Source organism: Lutra lutra, chromosome 14, assembly GCF_902655055.1.
Source record: "Lutra lutra chromosome 14, mLutLut1.2, whole genome shotgun sequence".
NCBI lineage: Eukaryota > Metazoa > Chordata > Mammalia > Carnivora > Mustelidae > Lutra > Lutra lutra.
The window spans coordinates 21,602,023-21,623,382 of NC_062291.1; the positions used below are offsets into that span (position 1 = coordinate 21,602,023).

At 39.4% G+C, this 21,360-nt stretch overlaps 1 protein-coding gene across 3 annotated transcripts in view; it reads left to right on the top strand.

The window, feature by feature from the left end:
- The first annotated feature begins 899 nt into the window (after window positions 1-899).
- BICC1 (BicC family RNA binding protein 1) overlaps window positions 900-21,360 on the top strand; it is a 259,079-nt gene continuing 238,618 nt past the window's right edge. For 2 of the 3 annotated variants that reach the window (XM_047702774.1, XM_047702776.1), the window contains exon 1: window positions 900-1,395. In XM_047702774.1, coding sequence (XP_047558730.1) covers window positions 1,206-1,395 — 190 coding nt within the window. In that variant the 5' untranslated portion in view covers window positions 900-1,205. The remainder of the gene's footprint in view (window positions 1,396-21,360) is intronic. The other variant, XM_047702777.1, reaches the window with a different exon arrangement.

Consider the following 21,360-nt stretch of genomic DNA (forward strand, 5'->3'; position numbering starts at 1 on the left):
ATCAGTGGGAACGCAAAATGGAGTTCCAAGGGCATTCCTGGTGTAAACAAGTTTCTTCCCCGGTGCTTCAAGTCCAAGTTTACAAGTGGCAGCGGGTGGGTTGGCCTGGGCAGTTAGGATCATAGGGTCATTTGCTGGTCCTCTATGAGACTGACCTTGAAAACAGAGAACCATCCTCGGTCCCTGACAAAACAGGCTGCCTAGATGCCAGCTGGATTCAGCTAACCACCCTTTCCCCCAGAGGCTTTTTTTCTTTGCCACCCTGCCTTCACCCTTTCAAATCAAGCTGAATCTTTTCCTTGAGAATCACATAGAAAATGACTCCCTCCTCACTTCATTCAAGAAAAAAAATCCCTTTCCTCACAATAAAGAGTAAGCCTCTTGTCCACTTCTTCTGCAGCTGACCATTTTGCTGTGATAAGAGGAGTGATCTGGGTTTGAACTTGAGCGGAGGAATGAACTGCGTGAAAGCAATGACCACAATGATGTCTGCAAGAGATGGACATTGTTTCTTCCGCTAGTCGTCTTTCTCCCTCCTCTTGTTTCAAACTTCTGGGACCGACCGGGATTTTGAGTTACAGCGTGTAGTGTGTGTATGTAAATAGAAGGGGAATTACGTGTGCATTTGGTGTGCGTTCGGAAAGTGTGCTTTAAACCTGGTGAGTGTCTGTGTTTGAAGAACCATGAAAGTATACGGGCGGGACAAGTTTTGTACGAGTAAGTGCAGAAAAGCAGTAGTGTGTACGTGGTGAGTGTGCGCGCGCGAGTGTGTTCGAGCGCCAGGGGCGCCCCGCCCGCGCGCCCGCCCGCCGCGGCTCCCCGTGGGCCGGCGGGGCCAATGAGCGCAGGGCGGCCGGGGTGGCGGGCGGGGAGGGGGCGCCGGAGCCCTGCGGATGGAGGCGCGGGCGGCGCGGCGCGCTCATTCCGCTCGGGCGTTGCTGGCAGGGGGAGGCGCAGTCACTGGCCCAGAATCCGGGCCCGGACTCTGGGCGGCGGGCGGCTCTCGGGGTTGGGATGCGCCGGGGGCTCCGTGGCGGCGGCGTTGGCGGCGGCGTGGGCGGCTGCCGGGGGACGAGCTAGCGCCGCGTCGCGGGGAGCCAGTCGAGCCCGGACTGCAAGCGGAGGCGGCGGCGCAGGCGGGGGCGCAGGCGGAGCGGCGGCCGCAGTTGGAGCCGGAGCCGAAGCCCGAGCGCCGCGCGCCCACCATGGCCGCCCAGGGCGAGCCCGGCTACCTGGCGGCGCACTCGGACCCGGGCTCCAACAGCGAACGCAGCACTGACTCGCCCATGCCCGGCTCCGAGGACGACCTGGTCGCTGGGGCGCCCCTGCATAGCCCCGAGTGGAGCGAGGAGCGCTTCCGAGTGGACAGGAAGAAACTTGAGGCCATGTTACAAGGTAGGCATCCCCCCACGTTCTCGGTCTCCCGGACCGAGTCCGCACTTCTTCCCGGACATCCCCGCTCTGCTCCCAGCTCCCCACCCCAGCCCATAGCCGACGTAGTTTCCCGGTCTCCTCTCCCGCGAAGCCGCAGGACACCCAAGGAGTGGAGACCTCGCGGGACTCTCCACCCTTCCACGCCTCTCAGGTCTCCAGGCACCGGGAGCCTTGTGCTAACTTGACCCGCTTTAGAAAAGCCAAAGGCCGGGTTTGTACCGGCGCGTCCCAGTTGTGTTCACTTCGATACTTTGGAGATGCTAACATTAGTCTCGATACCTGAGCTGTGCCATCAGGACCCCACTGCGGCCGCACAGAGTATGCGTGACTATATCCCCACTTCTTGATAGCCTTGAATTCTAGCGCTCTGTCCCTGTTTCTCCTCCTGTCAGTATCCGCTTCCTCCAGCTGAGGGGCCTTGTTTAGCTATTGGGAAACGCCGCAGATGTCAGGGCTTAAGATAGGAGTTCCCGCCCCCCACCCTCCACTCTGGAGTAAAAGGGGCCTGGATGGGGGTAAAGAGCCAGAGCCTGGGGGCTGTGTCAGGGCCGTGCTGCTGGGTTGGAAGACACTGTGTGTTCATCTCCTGACAGGCTTATAAAACACATCTTGAGTTACACTCAGTTCATAAAAATCTTCCTGTATTATGAGAGTCTGTCTTACACAATATTTTTCCCCCCTAGTTTCTCTGGGACTTTCCCAGGCATAACAGCTTTAGGACTGGAGACAAATTCTTGAGTTTTAATGGGAGGATTCGAATTCTTAGAGTGAACGCTAAAATGTCCAAGGTCATTTTGGCCTTCCTTAAAAATGTTAATTACTCGCCTACCTGTAAGTCACCAGTGTGGTCATTTCCCTCATCCGAAAAATATGATGGTTTGAATGGCTGTCATTCTTAAAATACTGTTGAGGACCAGGCATTAATTTGCCTAAGGGTGTATGGTGGGTTCATTCAGTAGCCAGTGTCTTTATATCAAGAGAGGATTGGCGGTTCCAACTTTCTTCTGTCGCTTTGTGCATAACTTATTTGGACTTTATCAGTCAGTGCATCACAACATCGGAGCTATTTAGCCCTCCCTGGAAATGCAGTGGCTTTTAAAGACAATTAAGCAGGTTATTTTAAGAGAGAACAACATGTTTTCCAAGACAATAACTTGGTAGAAACAAATAGCAGGAGTGTTTGGCTGGGATTTTTGGATGAGCTCCCTTGTTGCTTATTTTTACTGATAAACATCCCTAGTGCTTATCATGTCTGTCTCTTTCTCTCTTTTTTCCTCCTTAAATTATATAATGTTTCTAGGAGAGTTACTTTTGTAATAAACTGTTCAAATAAGAATATCGTATAGTGGATTTAAAAATTAAGTTATAGAGGATTTGGAAATTAAAGTTGTATTTCGATTCATTTTAGTTGTTTAATTTGCTCTATGGTTCTTTTTGACTAACTTCTGATTCTAAAACAAAATGTTAAATTTATTCAGAAAAATATTGTGAGATTGTTTCCTACTTGAGTTTGGGATGATGTGAAAGATGGATCTTCTAATAATACTATGTCTTCCTTACCTGTTCCATTTGTGCATGCACAGATAGTGACAGCGATGTTAGTTTCTAGGCAGCCCTCTGAGCTTTGGAAGTGGATTTCTTTCTTTCTTTTTTTTTTTTTTAACGATTTTATTTATTTATTTGATAGACAGAGATCACAAGTAGGCAGAGAGGCAGGCAGAGAGAGAGGAGGAAGCAGGCTCCCCGCCAGGCAGAGAGCCTGATGTGGGGCTCGATCCCAGGACCCTGGGATCATGACCTGAGCCGAAGGCAGAGGCTTTAACTCACTGAGCCACCCAGGTGCCCCTCTTTTTTGAATTAATTAATTTTCCTCTAGAATAAAATGAAATATGGGTGAAGCGTTTCTTAAATTTGAAGGCTGCTCCCTTAGCTACTCTCCCTTAGAGGTGGTTTAAAATTGCTTCAGTGATAAAGTTTCTTTCACAAGAAGTCCTAACACTAACAGAGGCAACGTTTCTTCAACAATCAATGTATAGTGAAATATTTACATTTCAGCCCCAAAGAATTCTTTAATGATTGAACATAGGGTTTTGATTAACTTTCCAGAAATCACCAATAAGTGAATTATGCCTTCTGAGAAAGTAAATTTTGAACTTGTTTGGCAATAGAATGTGGTACACAGTGTACCAAGGCATTTTGTGATGCATGCTTCCTAGTGTTAAATTATATAGAACTACTATGTTTGAAGGAACGAGACTGGTTTTCCTGAACCAAAAATAATCCTGTGTCTCATTGTTTTAAGCCAGGGGATTATACAGAGAGTGGCCACTGGCATCACTCAGACCTAGGTTGATATCCTACAAACATTGGGACAGTTTCTGGGCCTTTGTCTCAGTTTGCCCATCTCTAAATGGGACTGATAATAGTATTTCTGTTGGGGTTTTGTGAGAATTAAAAGGTACAATGCCTGATAAGCTAAAACGCTGTTTGACAAATAACAGCCTAATATATTTTAGATATTATTATTATTAATAATAAATATTACAGCATAGATACAAAAGATTTCCAGTGCCCATTACAATTTCTGACATATAGTGTATACTTAATTATTTGGGAAACCAAAAAATTCTGCAATTTCATATTGTGGAAGTAAAATAGAGGCCAAGATAGGAAGTTTGGCAAGTCAATAAATATTCTAATATTGTTAGATATTATTCGGTATAAAACTTTTTCTTTTGAAAAGTGCCAAGTAAGTAAAAGTATTTGCCTGATTGGATTTCTGATTATGTGAATCGGGTTTGCCATTTTTCTTTTCATAATTGCCTTAAAATATATGCAGCTTTCCAGTTTAAATCTGGGTAAATAAGATTATCTGTCTTTAAGTCTACATAGTACAAATTAGTGATTATAATGCTTGGAATTTGTTTCTAGAGAGACTGTCCTGGGGGCAAGTTAATCTTTAATGGGTGCATTTTTATTAGTAGAGAATTTCTTCTACGCAATGGACCAAAAATTCAGTGAGGTTAAAATATGGGCAGTAGGGCACTGATCAAAGAAATGAAATACCATTCTTGGATGAACAATGAATCCCAAAATAATTTATATACATAAAAACCACCAGGCTGAAAATGTAGGGAAAAATTGCTAGTTTTTCTTTTCTCTTTTCTTTTTTTTTCTTTATCTTTTTTGGTCTGATAACCACTTTGGAACAGTCTTGCAGAGTATCTGACATTTTTATCTAAATGAAGATTATCAATTTTATTAGTCAGTGGTTTTATAAATGAGAATTATTTTCAAGTTTATTGAAGTTTATGGTCAGCCTTGGAATGCATACCATGGACAGCACTGTTTCATCGTAAAGAAAAATTGTTTTTTAATTTATTTAATACTGATTTTCAAACTTCAGAGTTCATGCCTCATGTGAAATAATAGTATTGATTCATTTAAGTCAATTAAATGTGACTTATGGTATGCAAAGAGGAGGAGGAGAATAGTATAGAAGAAAGTCTGGGGGAAAGTAGGAAATAAATAGGTCAGAAGAGTCAGAAATAGTCTTGGTGTTTGCTAGAGGCCTGAGAGGCAAACATGGAATTTGTATATGTATGTTTCTTTCTTTCTTTCTTTCTCTCTGTCTTTTTGGTTGTTTTACATCTTACTGTTACACTTTTCTTCTTAACTTACAAAACATACATGCATGCCATACAATTAAAAATTCCTACATACAATTTAGAAGCATAGCCATATTCAAAGTTCTGAATCCCTTGTTTCATCATAGAAGGAAGTGTTACAGGTGGGAAATGGCCTATTTTTATGAACTGAGGTTGACATCTGGTGGGCTTTTAGGATATTGCTGTTAAAGACTTTAAAAACCATGTTGCATTTTTACAATGACAGGCACAATAGGGATCATTTACTTCTGGCTTGCGTAGCAGAAGTAGCCACTAAAATAGGTTGTCAACACATCATTGATTAAAAGTAAGAGCAGCAATTATGTTATCTCTTTAATTCAGCAAGTGAAGTGAATCTTTAGTGAAGATGGTCCTATGTTTTAGGTATTTTGTGGGAGAAATACAAAGCACAAATATATGAAAATTGGGGAGAACTGAAAGTGAAGATAAATAAGAGCTAAGCTTGATACAGGTTTCTAGCTAATGTTCGATTAAGGCTAATACAACAGGAATAAACCAAACTTTATGAAGCTTAGGGGTTAAAATCACAGGGCACTGGGCCAGATCTTGATGTTGCCTTCTAATAGGGAATTTGGGAAAATTCACCTGTGGCCCTCTGTCTGAAAGTGGGTGTTGGGTCACCTGGGTGGCTCAGTCACTTAAGCATCTGACTCTTGATTTTGGCTCGTTCATGATCTCGGGGTTGTGAGATTGAGCCCTGCAGTGGGCTTCGTGCTGGGTGTGGAGCCTGCTTGGGGTTCTCTCTGTCCCTCTGCCCTCCCCCCATCAGTCAATGAATCAGTCACAAAATAAAAGGGGGTATTAATAATTCTAGCATCTTGAGGTGCTTGTGATGATTAAGACAAAAATCATGTATGTAAAGCATCACAGTGCTGGCCATGTAGGAAATGCTGAATAAATGAATGCTAACTGTTCATTATAAACCATAGTTCATAAAATGCACATTTTTATATTGCAAATGAAAATCAAGTGTATTGGAAAAGAAGTTAAATGGTCTTATGATAAATAAATATTCATAGCTATTTAAATATTATTGACCTTCCTGGCAGCTTACACTGTGATGAGTATATTAGCTTCTTGTAAAGGTGGTTGAGTATATACTGAGTAAAGCTGTATTAGACATGATTGTGGAATTTTAGGTTTCGCTCAGGGTGAGAGAGCTTTATGCCCTTGTTAGTTGTCCTTGCCTTGAGTATTTTTCATTCTTTGAAGGGTCCTGAGCCATTCACTTCTGATACTTTTACAAAAGACTAGCAGCAAAATCCGTTTCCTTTCTAGTTTTATGTTGCTTTGAACTTGTCATTCACTGGTGTCTAGAAAGAGGCTTTTTTCAAAGTCTGTGCCCAGACGTGTTCTGTTTGCTCACTTGTAAAATGGGGATGTTGTGAGCACTGAATAAGATGATGCACGTGAAATACTTAACCCAGTGCTAGGCTCATGGTGCTTGGTGGATGTCAGTATAGCCACAGCTCTGTGCCGTGTGATAAAGATTTCAAAACACTAAAGAGCAAATGTTCGCCAGGTTTTCCAAAAAAACTACGTGTGTATCCCTTTTGTTTTGGGGAAGGGGTTATTTATTTTTTAGAAGTCTTTCTTCAATCAGAAAGTTAGTTAGGACAATTGTAGTTGAGGTTGAGCTCAGACTTGAAGGTTAAGATTGCTTTATAAACAGTAAAAAAGTCCATCAGAGATCGTGTAGCTCCTCAGTAAAGAGCTCAGGAGCTGCTGTCAGACTGGCCTGGATTGGGGTCTTAACTTTGCCTCTCCTAGGATCCTGTAAGGATAAAACCACGTGGGTGTATGTCCCTGGCCTCTAGGGCAGTGAGTAAGCATTCTTGGTCAATGCAGGTACTCACAGTAAGTCTTAATTTTGCAAAGGCTTGTGGGGTTTTGGTGAAGTTGATCATTGATAAGTTAAAACATAGAAAGGTTTGTCATATTGATGATTTTAATGGGCAAGAATCTATTTGGCTGTGACTAACAGAAAACCGAACATAGGGCGGCTTAAACAAGCCAGGGGTTTATTTTCCTCACCTGACACAAAATCTGGAGGTAAGAGGTCTAAGCCCCAATAGTTGCCCCAGGGTCCTCAAGGAGCCCAGTGACCGACTGCTCTCCTCACCTCTGCCATCCCCACTCTCTGGCTTTTGGCCTCATTGTTCTAGACTGGCTGTCTGTTCCTGGAGGTGCATCCGGGGTCTGTGCAGGGGAATGGAGGAAACATTGTTTTCTATTCAGGATTTTGAGGAAGATTCTCTCTCCTGAAACTTCCATCTGTATTTCTTTGGTCGCTCTTTGCTACATGAGATTCTGGGACTGTAACTGCTTTTCCAGCTTCTCTAACAGAAGTAGGCGAGGAAAAAAGGGGAGGCACAATGGATCTAACCCGGTTTCCCCACGATGGGTGAAGTGGGGATTGTGACAAAAATTCGAAGTTGTGACTGAAGCAGAAGCTTACTTGTATTGGCAACTGGCCTGCATTGATAATCCCTAGCAATTTAGATTATTTGGTAATGTTATAGGTAGGTGGAATTTCTTTCTTGGCATAATCCAGGAATAAACTTAAATTCCAAAGACAAAATATCCTTGATCATATAGAGCTGTTCTCATCCTGTTACTGTTTTTACAAACAGAACCTAGGCCCATTAAGTAATGTAATTGCCTTTTTTCCTCCACTCTTTTCTCCATGTCAGTTTTTTTTTTTTAGTCGAAAATTACACAACAATAAAAATGTCCATTTTCCCTTTTATTACTCCATGATATCTTTTCTCTTTTCCTTCCCGCCTATCACCCATCTCAAATTGCTTTTCGAATTGACAGGTTCAGTGTAGTTCATGCTTCTGTCCTTTTGGCTTTTTGGAGATTGGTTATTGCAGTATAATCTGGCCAAGAAAGCCAGAGTTTGTTCAGAAGATGAAGTCATTTTGGACGCAGTTTGACAGTAGAATTACCATCAGATTTGTGCCATGCTTTGGTGTTTGAAATTGTTCAGAGTGATGAGATAATAAAATACACCGGTTGGCTCATTCTTGGCTTTATTCTAAAATGTATTGCTTAAAAAATGCATGGGTACAGTGACCATGTATTTTCCTTTATGTAAAATGCTTAATAATTCCTGATGGGATGAGGCACAATTATAATGCTAATTTATAGTGGCTCTTGCTGTGTATGGGGGATGACCTTGGCAAGAAACCCTTGCTATACTGCAGAAGCCACGACATTGATTTTCTTTTTCTTTCTTTCTTTCTTTCTTTCTTTCTTTCTTTCTTTCTTTCTTTTTTTTTTCTCCCACCAATTGATTTTTAATCCTTATGATACTAACATTTAGGGCAGTATCTGAAATACACAAACTATTAATGGAAACATTTTGTGGATGCTATATATTTATAAATCCATTTCCTACCTCCTAAGCTACTAATGACTGTAGATAATGAAAACATTTATTTGTAACAAGTTTAATACTTGTTACTCCCACTGGTATTTATGATGCTGGCATAGAAAAAGGTAATTCTCACCTTGTAGATTTGAAGAAATTTCTCTGTTACAGTGAGTAGGGTAAACCACACATTAGTCTGCATATTGAGTTTATCTGAAGCTTACTTGTATCTCTTGTATAGGGAGATGGTCAAACATAAGATTTGAAAATTAGTCATTGTGGTTTTTTTTCTCATTATGAAAGTAATATAAACTTATAGAATACTTGAAAGTACAAACAGATATAAAAAAGAAAAACCAGAAGTCTTCTTAATCTAGCAATAACCACTATTGTGTTTTAGAAATCTAGCAATAACCACTGATAATATTTTGGGAATTATTTTCTGGGCTTTAAAAAATATGCTGACACATAATTTATTTTTATAACAGATATTGAGTTCCCACTGTGTATCAGGTACATTGTTAGCATTAGGCTTTGGGGATGCAGACAAAACCAAGATAGGTAAGATAGATATGGTTCCTTGTTTTGTGTCGCCAACATTCTAAATTGGAATCACACCCAGTTTTTCACTTACCATTGTGTCATGAGTATTTTCCATCTCATTAAAGATTTTTGAAGAGCATGGTTTTAAATGGATATAAAATATCACCTTGATATATCATACTTTGCTTAAACATTATGACATCTTAAAACATTTCACAGGGTGGGGAGTGGGTAGAGCCCGATGTTTTTACTCATATTGCCCGAGATTCAGATCCTGGGCAGGTTAAAAACTAACCTGCCTAGGCAAGTAAGTAACTTCTCTGCACCCTAGTCTTTTTCTGTCTACAGTGGGGATAAAACTACTGAGGGTTAGAAATACTGTGTGTAAGCCCCAGGGCCAGATACACTGCATATACTCAGAAAAATGGCAAATGGTGAATATTAATACTGCTGTCCCAAACACTCTTGCCTAAAAACCTTGTTTGCACCCTTGAATATTCTTGTAGGAAAAATTCTTACTAGTGAAATTTTTGGGCAAAGGGTATGGCTCTTTTAAGACTCCTGTTAAAGTGCACAAAATTATTTTCTGGAAACTTTGACAGGTGAGGCAGAAGAGACAACAGATTTGCAGGATGTCTGCTCCTCATGCCTGTGATCTTACAGCCAGACTTGTTTAAGCTGTTAATTGTGAGAAATTAGGATGTAATTGAATTACCTATCCAGAGTCAAGAGTTCTATATGTTTCTTTCACTGAAAAATTTAAAAGGTATTTATTTTACCTGATTAACATGTCTGCAGATCCATAGTTCTTAAAATCTGTGTGCATAAAAATCATCTGGGAATATTGTGCAGGAAGGCAAACTCTGGGCTTATGCTGGAGAGTCTGATTGTGTAGGCTGGAGGATTGCTGTGGCGGTTGGAATCTGCATTTTGAAAAGAATCTCAGTGTGACTCTAGGTCGTGATCCTAGGGCTATACTTTGAGAAACCTTGGCTACATGGTTTCATGGTTACGGTCAAAATTAGAAAGATTCAGATCCTTATCTTTCTTTGATTTGCTTTGTCCTTGAAGTACTTTCTCCGTGTTAGACCATCTTGAAGCATTTTAGTCTAGGAGCATAATTTATAACTGGCACAGCATTGTTTAGTGTATTGTATGGGACTTAGGAAGAGATCAAACCTGTATATTCCTATAGGGGAATATATTATCTTTATTATTGTGCAGTAGGCTCAGAATAAATTCAATTTTCTTACAGATTCCCATTAAGTTAGATACCTATTTAATGTATTATAAAATAATTTAAAAGGACACATTTGTTATAGAAATTTCAAAAGCAGTATGAAGGAAACTTTTTTTTTTTTTAAAGATTTTATTTATTTATTTGGCAGACAGAGACCACAAGTAGGCAGAGAGGCAGGCAGAGAGAGAGGAAGGGAAGCAGGCTCCCTGCTGAGCAGAGAGCCCGATGCGGGACTCGATCCCAGCACCCTGAGATCATGACCTGAGCCGAAGGCAGCAGCTTAACCCACTGAGTCACCCAGGCGCCCCTGAAGGAAACTTTTTAAGAATGAAAATAATCATCAGTAATCTCACTGTCCTGACAGCTATTTTTACTTTTCTGCTTTTAAATATAATCTTGACATACAGTCTTTGACTATTTGCATAGAGTTTATGTAGTTCATGCTATATCATTAGCTACTATTTTGTATTTAGTATTTTAATCTAATATATTAACTGTTTTTATGTATTTTTTAAAGAGCTATTTATTTTGGAAAGAGAGAGAGAGCCCAGCGGTGGGGGTGGGGTGGGGAGGGACCCGAGGAGAGAGAGAGTCTCAAGCAGACTTCCCACTCAGTATGGAGTCTGACTTGGGGCTCCATCTCATGACCCCGCAATCATGACCAGAGCTGAAACCAAGAGTCAGATGCTTCACCGACTGTGCCACCCAGGTTCCCGTTTCTGTATTTCTAAGCAGTTTTCAAAATTAAAATTTTGCAGTTGAATAATAGTACATTTGGTCAAAAAATTTTTACAGTTATAGACTATGTTGTAGTAAATGCGAATTGTATTTTTTTTCCTCCTTTGGAACTTTATTCTAAGGGAAAAATTTTGAGGAGTATGATTACTGAAGAATGGTAGTGATTTTGAAAGCAGCAGCCAACTTTAATTATTTGTATGAGACACTCTGCCTGCCGGTGCTTTAGGCGTGTTCAGTCACCTCCACCTCTCATGCAGCAATCTAGGAGATACTGGTGCTGTTGGGATCTGTATTGTACTGACAGAAAGACTATAAACACTTTAAACTTGGGGAGTAGCTTTCTTTTTGGAATTTTTGGAATTCTTTGTGGATCTAGACAGTACTTTTCTTCTCAAGGTTGTTGTAGAGTTGAAACTCTTATGCAGTGTGGAGATATACCAAATCTGGATCTAAGATGCTGAACTATACTCCAGAATAGGTTAGTGTTTCTCTGGTTCCCTGCTGAAAGGCAGAGGAATGTGGTGATAGGTATGCAGTTGGTTTAGAATTCTTGGTGAGACTGCACATGTTCCAAAGCTCTGCCTTCTAGTAGCCTTGGTTAACTTTTCTATTTTCTTCATGAAACAGGGATAATAATATCTCTCACCCAGGGCTGAGGTGAAGATGATATAGTAATGGATGTCAAGTTGGCTTACAGTTGGTTCCCTGTAGGTGGTCTATATGTTTCAAATTCATCTCCTATTCCTCTCCAACGTCTAGTCCAGTGCTGTGTTTATAGAATAAATGACCCATGGTGGAGCTGGATTAAAAACTGCCTATTTTGGGCTATGGACCTGGCACTGACTTCCTGGAATGGAACTTTAAAGGTAGGGCATATGCTTGGCCTTCAGAAATACCAACATTTCTGCCTCATCTAAATAAGGCATAGTAATTGTCCACATGTAAGGGGGTCTTCCTTTACTTTTAGTCTAGGAGCTGTGTAGAATGTTGTACTATTAGTGATAGTATATTACTGCAGAGTTTTGAATAAGGGTATGCAAAGTAATTCAAGTGAGGTAAATGTTGAATAATTTGTATCTGTGTCTGATTTGGATTAGTTTTATACATTGAAATTTGTCAAGGTTAGTAGAATTAGTTAGTTATAGATACTGGATTATCTTTTTCTTATTAGAATACATCTCCAGATACTTGTTTAAATGTGATTTTTGAAGCGTCTCAGAAAAGAGACCATCTGTTCTTGTAATAAGTGGTCTTTTATGTTAGTTTGCTCATGGCACTAGGATAGTCACTGACATATTTTTGCTTAGAAGGAAATAAACCATTCCTCTCAGAAGAGTGGGTAACCAGGAATCAGGCAACTTGAGTTCGTGATCCAGCCTTGCCATTGACACTGTGTTGACACTGTGTAAGTCATTTAACCTCTCAGGGTTTTGGATTAGATTTCCCTAAAATCTTTCCCAGTTTTAGTATTCTGAGTTTTTTTGTACAGTATATAATAAAAGCCCAATAGTGGATGGATTGCAGTGGTGGAAGCTGACTGAGTTCATGTACATGAGCAGTTTGGGTAGGAATTTGCCTTGATGAGTACCACACATTAGCATTCACAACAGATGGGGGAGGAGGGTGGAATGAAGACAGTTGGGAGTATCTTAGTTTGGAGGAGCAAGTACTCACAAGACAGCTGACTGTGTGAGCTCTGTTGACATCTTGGCAGTCAGGTTTACAGTGTCTTGTGGGTTTGATGTTACCTAATTTAAGGTTTTCTTTTTTCTTTCATTTAAGGTTTTCTACAGTAATTGTACAGGAATGGCAATGCTAACCATAGTTGAAACTTGTTGGTGTTGACTTAACTGTGTTAGATGAACGAAGGTGATCATGTGCTTCCCCAAGTAGGTCTTTTTGTAACATTTTCCTTCTTTTATATCATGTCCAGTTAGCAAGCTTCATGTGCCAAGATTTAAAAATGTCATGTAAACCATTAGAAAAACATACTAGGGAAATGTAATAATGTTCATTAGAGTAAAATCTCAATTAAAAAGATAACTATGTCCAAAGTTTAAGTATTTTCAGAATTGTTTTAATTTCTTCTTCATTATTGAGAAGTAACACACTATTTATCTTGTATAGAGGACCACTGAAGCTTGTATTACGTGTTTTTTGAGTTGGTTCCTTTATCATATTCTGAGCTTTTTAAAGCAAAATCAATATTTTGGCAAGAAATTGTTATCTTTTAAATTGCTTGATTATCATGATCTGATTTAAAAAGCCAGAAAAATCTCCCTGATGGCTAGTGATGATGAACATTTTTTCATGTGTCTGATAGCCATTTGTATGTCTTCATTGGAGAAGTGTCTGTTCATATCTTCTGCCCATTTTTTTTTATATGATTGTCTGTTTTGTGTGTGTTGAGTTTGAGGAGTTCTTTATAGATCCTGGATATCAACCTTTTGTCTGTACTGTCATTTGCAAATATCTTCTCCCATTCCGTGGGTTGCCTCTTTGTTTTCTTGATTGTTTCCTAGCCATCAGGGAGATTCAAATTAAAACCACATTGAGATATCACCTTACACCAGTTAGAATGGCCAAAATTAGCAAGACAGGAAACAACAGGTGTTGGAGAGGATGTGGAGAAAGGGGAACCCTCCTTACACTGTTGGTGGGAATGCAAGTTGGTGCAGCCACTTTGGAGAACAGTGTGGAGATTCCTCAAGAAATTAAAAATAGAGCTTCCCTATGACCCTGCGATTGCACTACTGGGTATTTACCCCAAAGATACAGATGTAGTGAAAAGAAGGGCCATCTGTACCCCAATGTTTATAGCAGCAATGGCCACGGTCGCCAAACTGTGGAAGGAATCAAGATGCCCTTCAGTGGACTAATGGATAAGGAAGATGTGGTCCATATACACTATGGAGTATTATGCCTCCATCAGAAAGGATGAATACCCAACTTTTGTAGCAACACGGACGGGACTGGAAGAGATTATGCTGAGTGAAATAAGTGAAGCAGAGAGAGTCAATTATCATATGGTTTCACTTATTTGTGGAGCATAACAAATAGCATGGAGGACAAGGGGAGTTAGAGAGGAGAAGGGAGTTGGGGGAAATTGGAAGAGGAGGTGAACCATGAGAGACTATGGACTGAAAAACAATCTGAGGGGTTTGAAGCTGCGGGGGGTGGGAGGTTGGGGGAAACAGGTGGTGGGCATTAGAGAGGGCACAGATTGCATGGAGCACTGGGTGTGGTGCAAAAACAAGGAATACTGTTATGCTGAAAAAAAAAAAAAAAGCCAGAAAAATGTTTAGCTTGAGTGTTGCAGGAGGACTCATATAAAGAAATGTTTATTTTAATCCAGGAGGAATGTTTTTCTTAATTATCTTCTAATATTGGTAAAGGAAACTCAAGCTTAGCATAGATCTATAGAGGCTTTTTTGGCGGGGAGAGGACAGGGCTTTATAATTTAGTAAAGCATTGCTGGCAGTCATATTGTCACCTAAATAGAAAGCTGCCTTCAAAAATATATTTACTGTCAGTGAATGGACATCTGAGATGCTGTTATCTATGAAAATTGCATTTGACTATGTCAAAACATTTAGGCTTCAGCAACAAAATATTATAAAAATGGATTTGAATTCGAAGGAAGATCTGCATAAATGATTAGCTCTCAAGCTTGTGAAAATTGTCTTTTATTATAAATCATTAGGAATAATGAGGCCATCTGAAAAACCCAATGGGCAATTACTGTGTTTGAAAAAAAATCATGAGGTCATATTATGGGACTTCACAAGTGAATAAAGCCTTTTACCTATAAGAGGAATATAGTCTAGTAGAATAGAGGAAACCCACCAATAATCAGTAACAGAAAAGAAAGGGAGATCCCATGGAGTAAGGCCCTGCTTAAGTAATGTGCTTCTTAGCCTGGCATTGTCTACTTCTGTCCCTTAAGACTAAGACTTACAATAGCTAGTTTATTTGAGAAGAGGAGGTGTGGGAATAAGGAGAGTCAAATGGGGAAGGAAAAAAAAAAACAAAGCCAGTACAATGATGCATTATTGACTTGGTTACCTCTGAGGGTGACAGCTATTTCTGGTAGTCACAGAGACTACATCCCTAAATCACCCATCTAAGACACTAAAAGGAGAAGTATTTGTCTGTAAGTTTCTGTCTTTCAGGAGGAGGTTTGCCTTCTCTGCGCCTCTGGGATACATATATATGACAACTCTTGACCCTGCATGTATCCAGTGAGCTCCCAGAGCACGAAGGGAAGTGTCTGTTTGGTATAAGTTTGAGATGAGATATTATTAGCACAAAATGGGTTGATACCTGCACAGTGTCATTAACTGTAGCTTGACTGGAATCAGAGATGAAGTGTAGTGGAGGTAAGATGATATACAATATGGTCTGTACAATACAAAAAAGCTTTATATATTTTAAATGGAAAAAAATTCAGAAAGAGAGAGATAGAAGTGGATGTCAATACCCTTTGTTCTAAATCAAAGAGTAGTCTTTACTATAAATTGTTGATCATTGCTGTTGTGTATGTTTCCCTTGAATTTGTTATAATGTGAGATTACAGAAATAAACTGGTCTTTGGTCAGAAAGATGGTAGAATAGAACACTCCAGAACTCACTCCCCTACAGAAACACTGACTTAATAATATAAAGTCCAAAAGCCATTATATTAATGCCCAGGCAAGTGCAAGGGCAAGAACAGCTGCATTGAAATGGGTCAGAAAGGTGGTTTCCTTTCATCTCTATCAGCCGGTAAAACTACTAATTAAAAGGAAAAGCCCAATATGCTGCTTGTGCCTTGGAAGGAAAAGAGAATAGTGGAACATATATCCAATGTTCCAGGGTTTTCTTGGAGCGGGGAACTACATGAAGGGTTTGTTTATATTTTGTTGCTTGACATGGAGTGCTGATGGGGAACTGGTATACTTTGGATGCCTGGCTACTGAGAGCAAAAGAAGGCTCAGCAGCCTGTGATAGTGCCAGAGAACCTGCAGTACTGTAGATAGACATCAGAGGGAGAAAGAGACTAATGCTTCATGAAAAATAAACTGGAAAACCTCTTTAATTGGAAAATTATACAAGCTCAGAAAACATGAGAACATGTGTCCTTGTAAAAGGTTTGAAAGGCCCCCAAAATCTCTAGCCAGGCTGACTGATAAAAGTCTTCCAATACATAAAGCCAGTCCATAAAAACTGGGGGAGGTGGCTGCCTTTTTAAAATGCAAAAATGACAACAGAAAAAATAGCAATTAACAAAGGACACAACAAAACAGGGAAGCATGGCTCAACCAAAAGAACAAAATAACATTGGGAGATGGAGAAGAGAAATGAGTTGGGGGAAATCGGAGGGGGAGACAAACCATGAGAGACTGTGGACACTGGGAAGCAAACTGAAGGTTTTTGAGGGGGAGGGTGGGGGTAGGATGAGCCTGGTGGTGGGTATTATGGAGGGCATGTATTGCATGGAACACTGGGTGTGGTACATAAGCATTGAATTTTGTAACACTGAAAAAAAGATAAAATTAAATTAAAAAATGCAAATAGGCTTCTAATTTATAGTAGCTGATGACATTAGGATCAATAAACTCATGAGTGCTTTTTGTGTTAAAAAAAAAATCTTCAGAAACCAAATGTAAGAAATGGAGATTTATGAATTAGTGGACAAAGAATTAAAAGTAATTGTCTTAAACTCAATGTGCTTCAGTAGATTAATTGAAGAATTCAGTAGAGGGGTTCAACAGCAGACTTGATAAAGCAGAAGAAAGAATCTGTGAACTTAAAGACAGTTCATTTGAAACGATCACATCAGAGGAATGAAAGGAAAAAAAATAAGAAATGTGAAAAAAGTCTGAGGGACTTATAGGACACTGTCAGAGGTCCAATTTATACAATATGGGAGTCCTTATAGAGAAGAGAGAGATGAGCAGAGAGTTTTCTTTGAAGACACAATGGCAGGAAGCTTCCCAGATAAGGAAGGAAGAAACTTAAAAGATTCCAACTAGGTCCATCTAAAGTCGTCCCCACTGAGACACATAAAAAAACAAGAAATGGACCCTCAACTCTATGGTTAACTAATCTTCAACAAAGCAGGAAAGAATATCTAATGGAAAAGAGACAGTCTCTTCAATAAATTGTATTGGGAAAATTGGACAGCCATATGCAGAATGAAACTGGACCTTTCTCTTACACCGTACGCAAAAATAAACTCAAAATGGTAAAAGACTTAAACATGAGACAGGATTCCATCAAAATCCAGAGGAGAACATAGGCAGCAATCTCTTTGACCTTGGCCACAGTAACTTCTTGCTAGAAACATCTTCAAAAGCAAGAGAAACAAAAGCAAAAATGAACTATTGGAACTTCATCAAGATAAAAGCTTCTGAATGGCAAGGGAAACAGTCAACAAAACAAAAAGGCAACCTACAGAATGGGAGAAGATGTTTGCAAATGATGTTAACAGATAAAAGGCTGCTATCTGAAGATTTATAAAGAACTTATCAAACTCAACAATCAAAAAACAACAAATCCAGTCAAGAAATGGGCAGAAGACATGAGCAGACATTTCTCCCAAGAAGACATGTAAATTTCCAACAAACACATGAAAAAATGCTCCACATCACTTGGCATCAGGGAAATACAAATCAAAACCACAATGAGATACCACCTTACACCAGTCAGAAGAGCTTAAATTAACACGGAAATGACAGATGTTGGCGAGGATGCAGAGAAAAGGGAACCCTCTTACTCTGCTGGTGGGAATGCAAGCTGGGATAGCCACTTTGGAAAACAGAATGGAGGTTCATCAAAAAATTAAAAAAAGAACTACCTTCAGTTTCCATTTGCAATGACATATCTTTTCCCTTCCTTTCACTTTCAGCCTGTGTATTCTTTATATCTAAAGTGAGTCTCTTACAGACAACATATAGTTGGACATTTTTGTTGTTGTTGTTGTTGGCCATTTTTTTTAATCCATTCAGCTACTTGACATCTTTTGATCAGGGAGTTTGATCTCAAATAACAAAAATCAGAAATGAAAGAGGAGATATTACAAGTGATGCCATAGAAATAAAAAAGATCATACAGGACAACTGTGAACATTTATATGCCAAAAAATTGGATAACCTAGAAGAAGTGGGTAAATTTAGAAACATATATGACCTACCAAGACTGAATCATGAAGAGATTAAAAAAAAAAAAGATCTCAACAGAGCTTTAACTAGTAAGGAGATTGAATCAGAAGTAATCTTCCAATAATGAAAAGCCCAAAACTGGATGGCTTCCTTGGAGAATGATACCAAACATTTAACAAAGGGTTGAATCTATTTCTTCATCTCTTCCTAAAATTTGAGGAGGATGGAACACTTCCAAACTCATGCTAAAATCAAAGATACTACAAGAAAACTACAGACCAGTATCCTTAGTGAATATTGATGCAAAGATCCTCAACAAAATATTAGGAAACTAAATTCAGCAGCACATTAAAAGGATTATATATCATGTCCAAGAGAGATTTATTTCTGGAATGCAAGAATGGCTTAACATGTGAAAATCAATCTGTGTAATATACCACATGAAGAGAATGAAGGACAAAACCCACAGGATTCAGGTAGGTAGTAAAAAACATTTGGCAATATTCATCATCTTTTCATGAAAAAAACATTCAATAAACAGAATTAGGGGTACCTGGGTTGCTAAGTGGGTTAAGCCTCTGCCTTCAGTTCAGGTAATGATCTCTGGGTCATTGGATTGAGCCCCGTATCAGGCTCTCTGCTAAGCGGGGAGCCTGCTTCCCCCTCTCTCTCTGCCTGCCTCTCTGCCTACTTGTGATCTCTTTCTGTCAAATGCATAAATAAAATCTTAAAAAAAAAATAAACTGAGAATTACCTCAATGTAAGGAAGGGCAAATACGAAAAGTATAGCTAACATCACTCAATGGTGAAAAACTGAAAGTTTTTCCTCCAAGGTCAGGATGCCCATTCTCACCACTTCTATTCAATAAGGTACTGAAAGTCCTAGCCAGAACAGTCAGGTAGAGAAAAAGAAATAAAAGGACATCCAAATAGGAAAGGAAGAGGTAAAATTATTTGTTTGCAGATGGCATGATCTTGCATGTAGAAATCACTAGAGATTCCACACACACAAAAACTGTTTGAATAAGCAATTTCAGCAAAGTTTTAGGATACAGAATGAACACACAAAAGTAAATTGCATTTCTATACAATGACCAATCCAAAAATAAGAAAATAATCCCAAATACAATAGCATCAAAAAGAATAAAATACTTAGGAAATAAACTTAACTGAGGAGATGAAAGGTGTGGATATTGAGAACTGTAAAACATTGGTAAAAGAAATTAAAGAAGACACAAATAAGTGGAAAGATATATGATTGGAAGACTTAGTATTATTAAAATGCCCTACTACACAAAGTGATCTACAGATTCACTGTAAACACTATCAAAATCTCCAGTAGTAAAGTTGCTGGATCATAGGGTAGATCTATTTTTAACTTTTGGAGGTACCTCCACACTCTTTTCCAAAGTGGTTGTACCAACTTGCATTCTTGCCAACAGTGTAAGAGGGTTCCCCGTTCTCCACAACCTCTCCAACATTAGTTGTTTTTTGTCTTGTCAATTTTTTCCATTCTGCCTGGTGTAAGGTGGTATCTCAGTGTGGCTTTGATTTGAATTTCCCTGATGACTAATGATAATAAGCATATTCTCATGTGTCTGTTAGCCATGGGTATGTTCTTTGGAAAAGTGTCTGCTCATGTTTTCTGCCCAGTTTTTGACTTGATTATTGGTTTTTCAGGTGTTGAGTTTGAGAAGTTCTTTATAGATACTGGATATCAGCCCTTTGTCTATAGTGTCATTTGCGATTATCTTCTCCCATTCTGTAGGTTGCCTTTTTATCTTGTTGACTGTTTCCTTCACTGTAAGGAAGGTTTTTATCTTGATGAAGCCCTAAAAGTTCATTTTTGCTTTTGTTTCCTTTGCCTTTGGAGATGTGTCTTGAAAGAAGTTGCTGTGGCCAATGTTGAAGAGGTTACTGCCTATGTTCTCCTCTAGGATTTTGATGGATTTCTGTCTCACATTGAAGTCTTTCATCCATTTTGAGTTTATCTTTGTGTATGGTGTAAGAGAATGGTCGAGTTTCATTCTTCTATGCATAGCTGTCCAATTTTCCCAGCACCATTTATTGAAGAGATTGTCTTTTTTCCATTGGATACTTTTTTCCTGCTTTGTTGAAGATTATTTGACCATAGAGTTGAGGATCCATATCTAGGTTCTCTATTCTGTTCCATTGATCTGTGTCTGTTTTTGTGCCAGTACCATGCTGTCTTTATGATCACAGATTTGTAATATAGCTTGAAATCAGGCAACATGAAACCCCTAGCTTTGTTTTTCTTTCTCAGCCATCAGAAAGGATGAATACCCCAAATTTGCATCAACATGGATGGAACTGGAGGATATTATGCTAAGTGAAATAAGTCAAGCAGAGAAAGGCAGTTAATCATAAGGGACTAGTAATGGAGGATATTAGGAGAAAGAAGGCAAAAATGAAGGAGGGGAATCAGAGGGGGAGAAGAACCACGAGACACCATGGACTCTGGGAAATAAACTGAGGGTTTTAGAGGGGAGGGGGGTAGGGGGAATGGGCTAGCTTGGTGATGGTATTAAGGAGGGCACATATTGCATGGAGCACTGGGTGTTATATGCAAACAATTAGTCATGGAACACTACATCAAAGACCAATGTTGTATTGTATAGTGACTAACATAATAAAAAAATAAAAAAATAAAATTATGGGGAAAAAATCTCAATGTCATGTTTTGCAGAAATAAAAAAAAAATTCTGAAATTCATAAGGAATCTTGAAGGGCCCCAAGTAGTGAAATCAGTCTTGAGGAAGAACAAAGTTGGAGACCTCACGTTTTCTGACTTCAAAACATATTATAAAACTACAGTAATCAAAAAGTATGGTACTGGCATAAAGACAGATATATAGACCAAAAGAACTCAACAGAGAACCCAGAAATAAACTTCCCTTATATGGTCAGAAGATCTTTGACAAAGGTGCCAACGCTATACCATGGGAAAGGTTAGTCTCTTCAACAAATAGTGTCAGAGAAACTAGAGATCCACGGGCAAAAGAATTAAGTTTGGACCCTTACCTTATACCATATACAAAAATTAGCTCAAAATGTTCAAAGACCTAAATGTAGGACCTGGAACTATAAAAATCCTAGAAGAAACATAGCAGAAGGGCTTCATGTCACTGGGTTTGTCTTTTTGGATTTAACACAAAAAGCATAGGCACCACAAGCAAT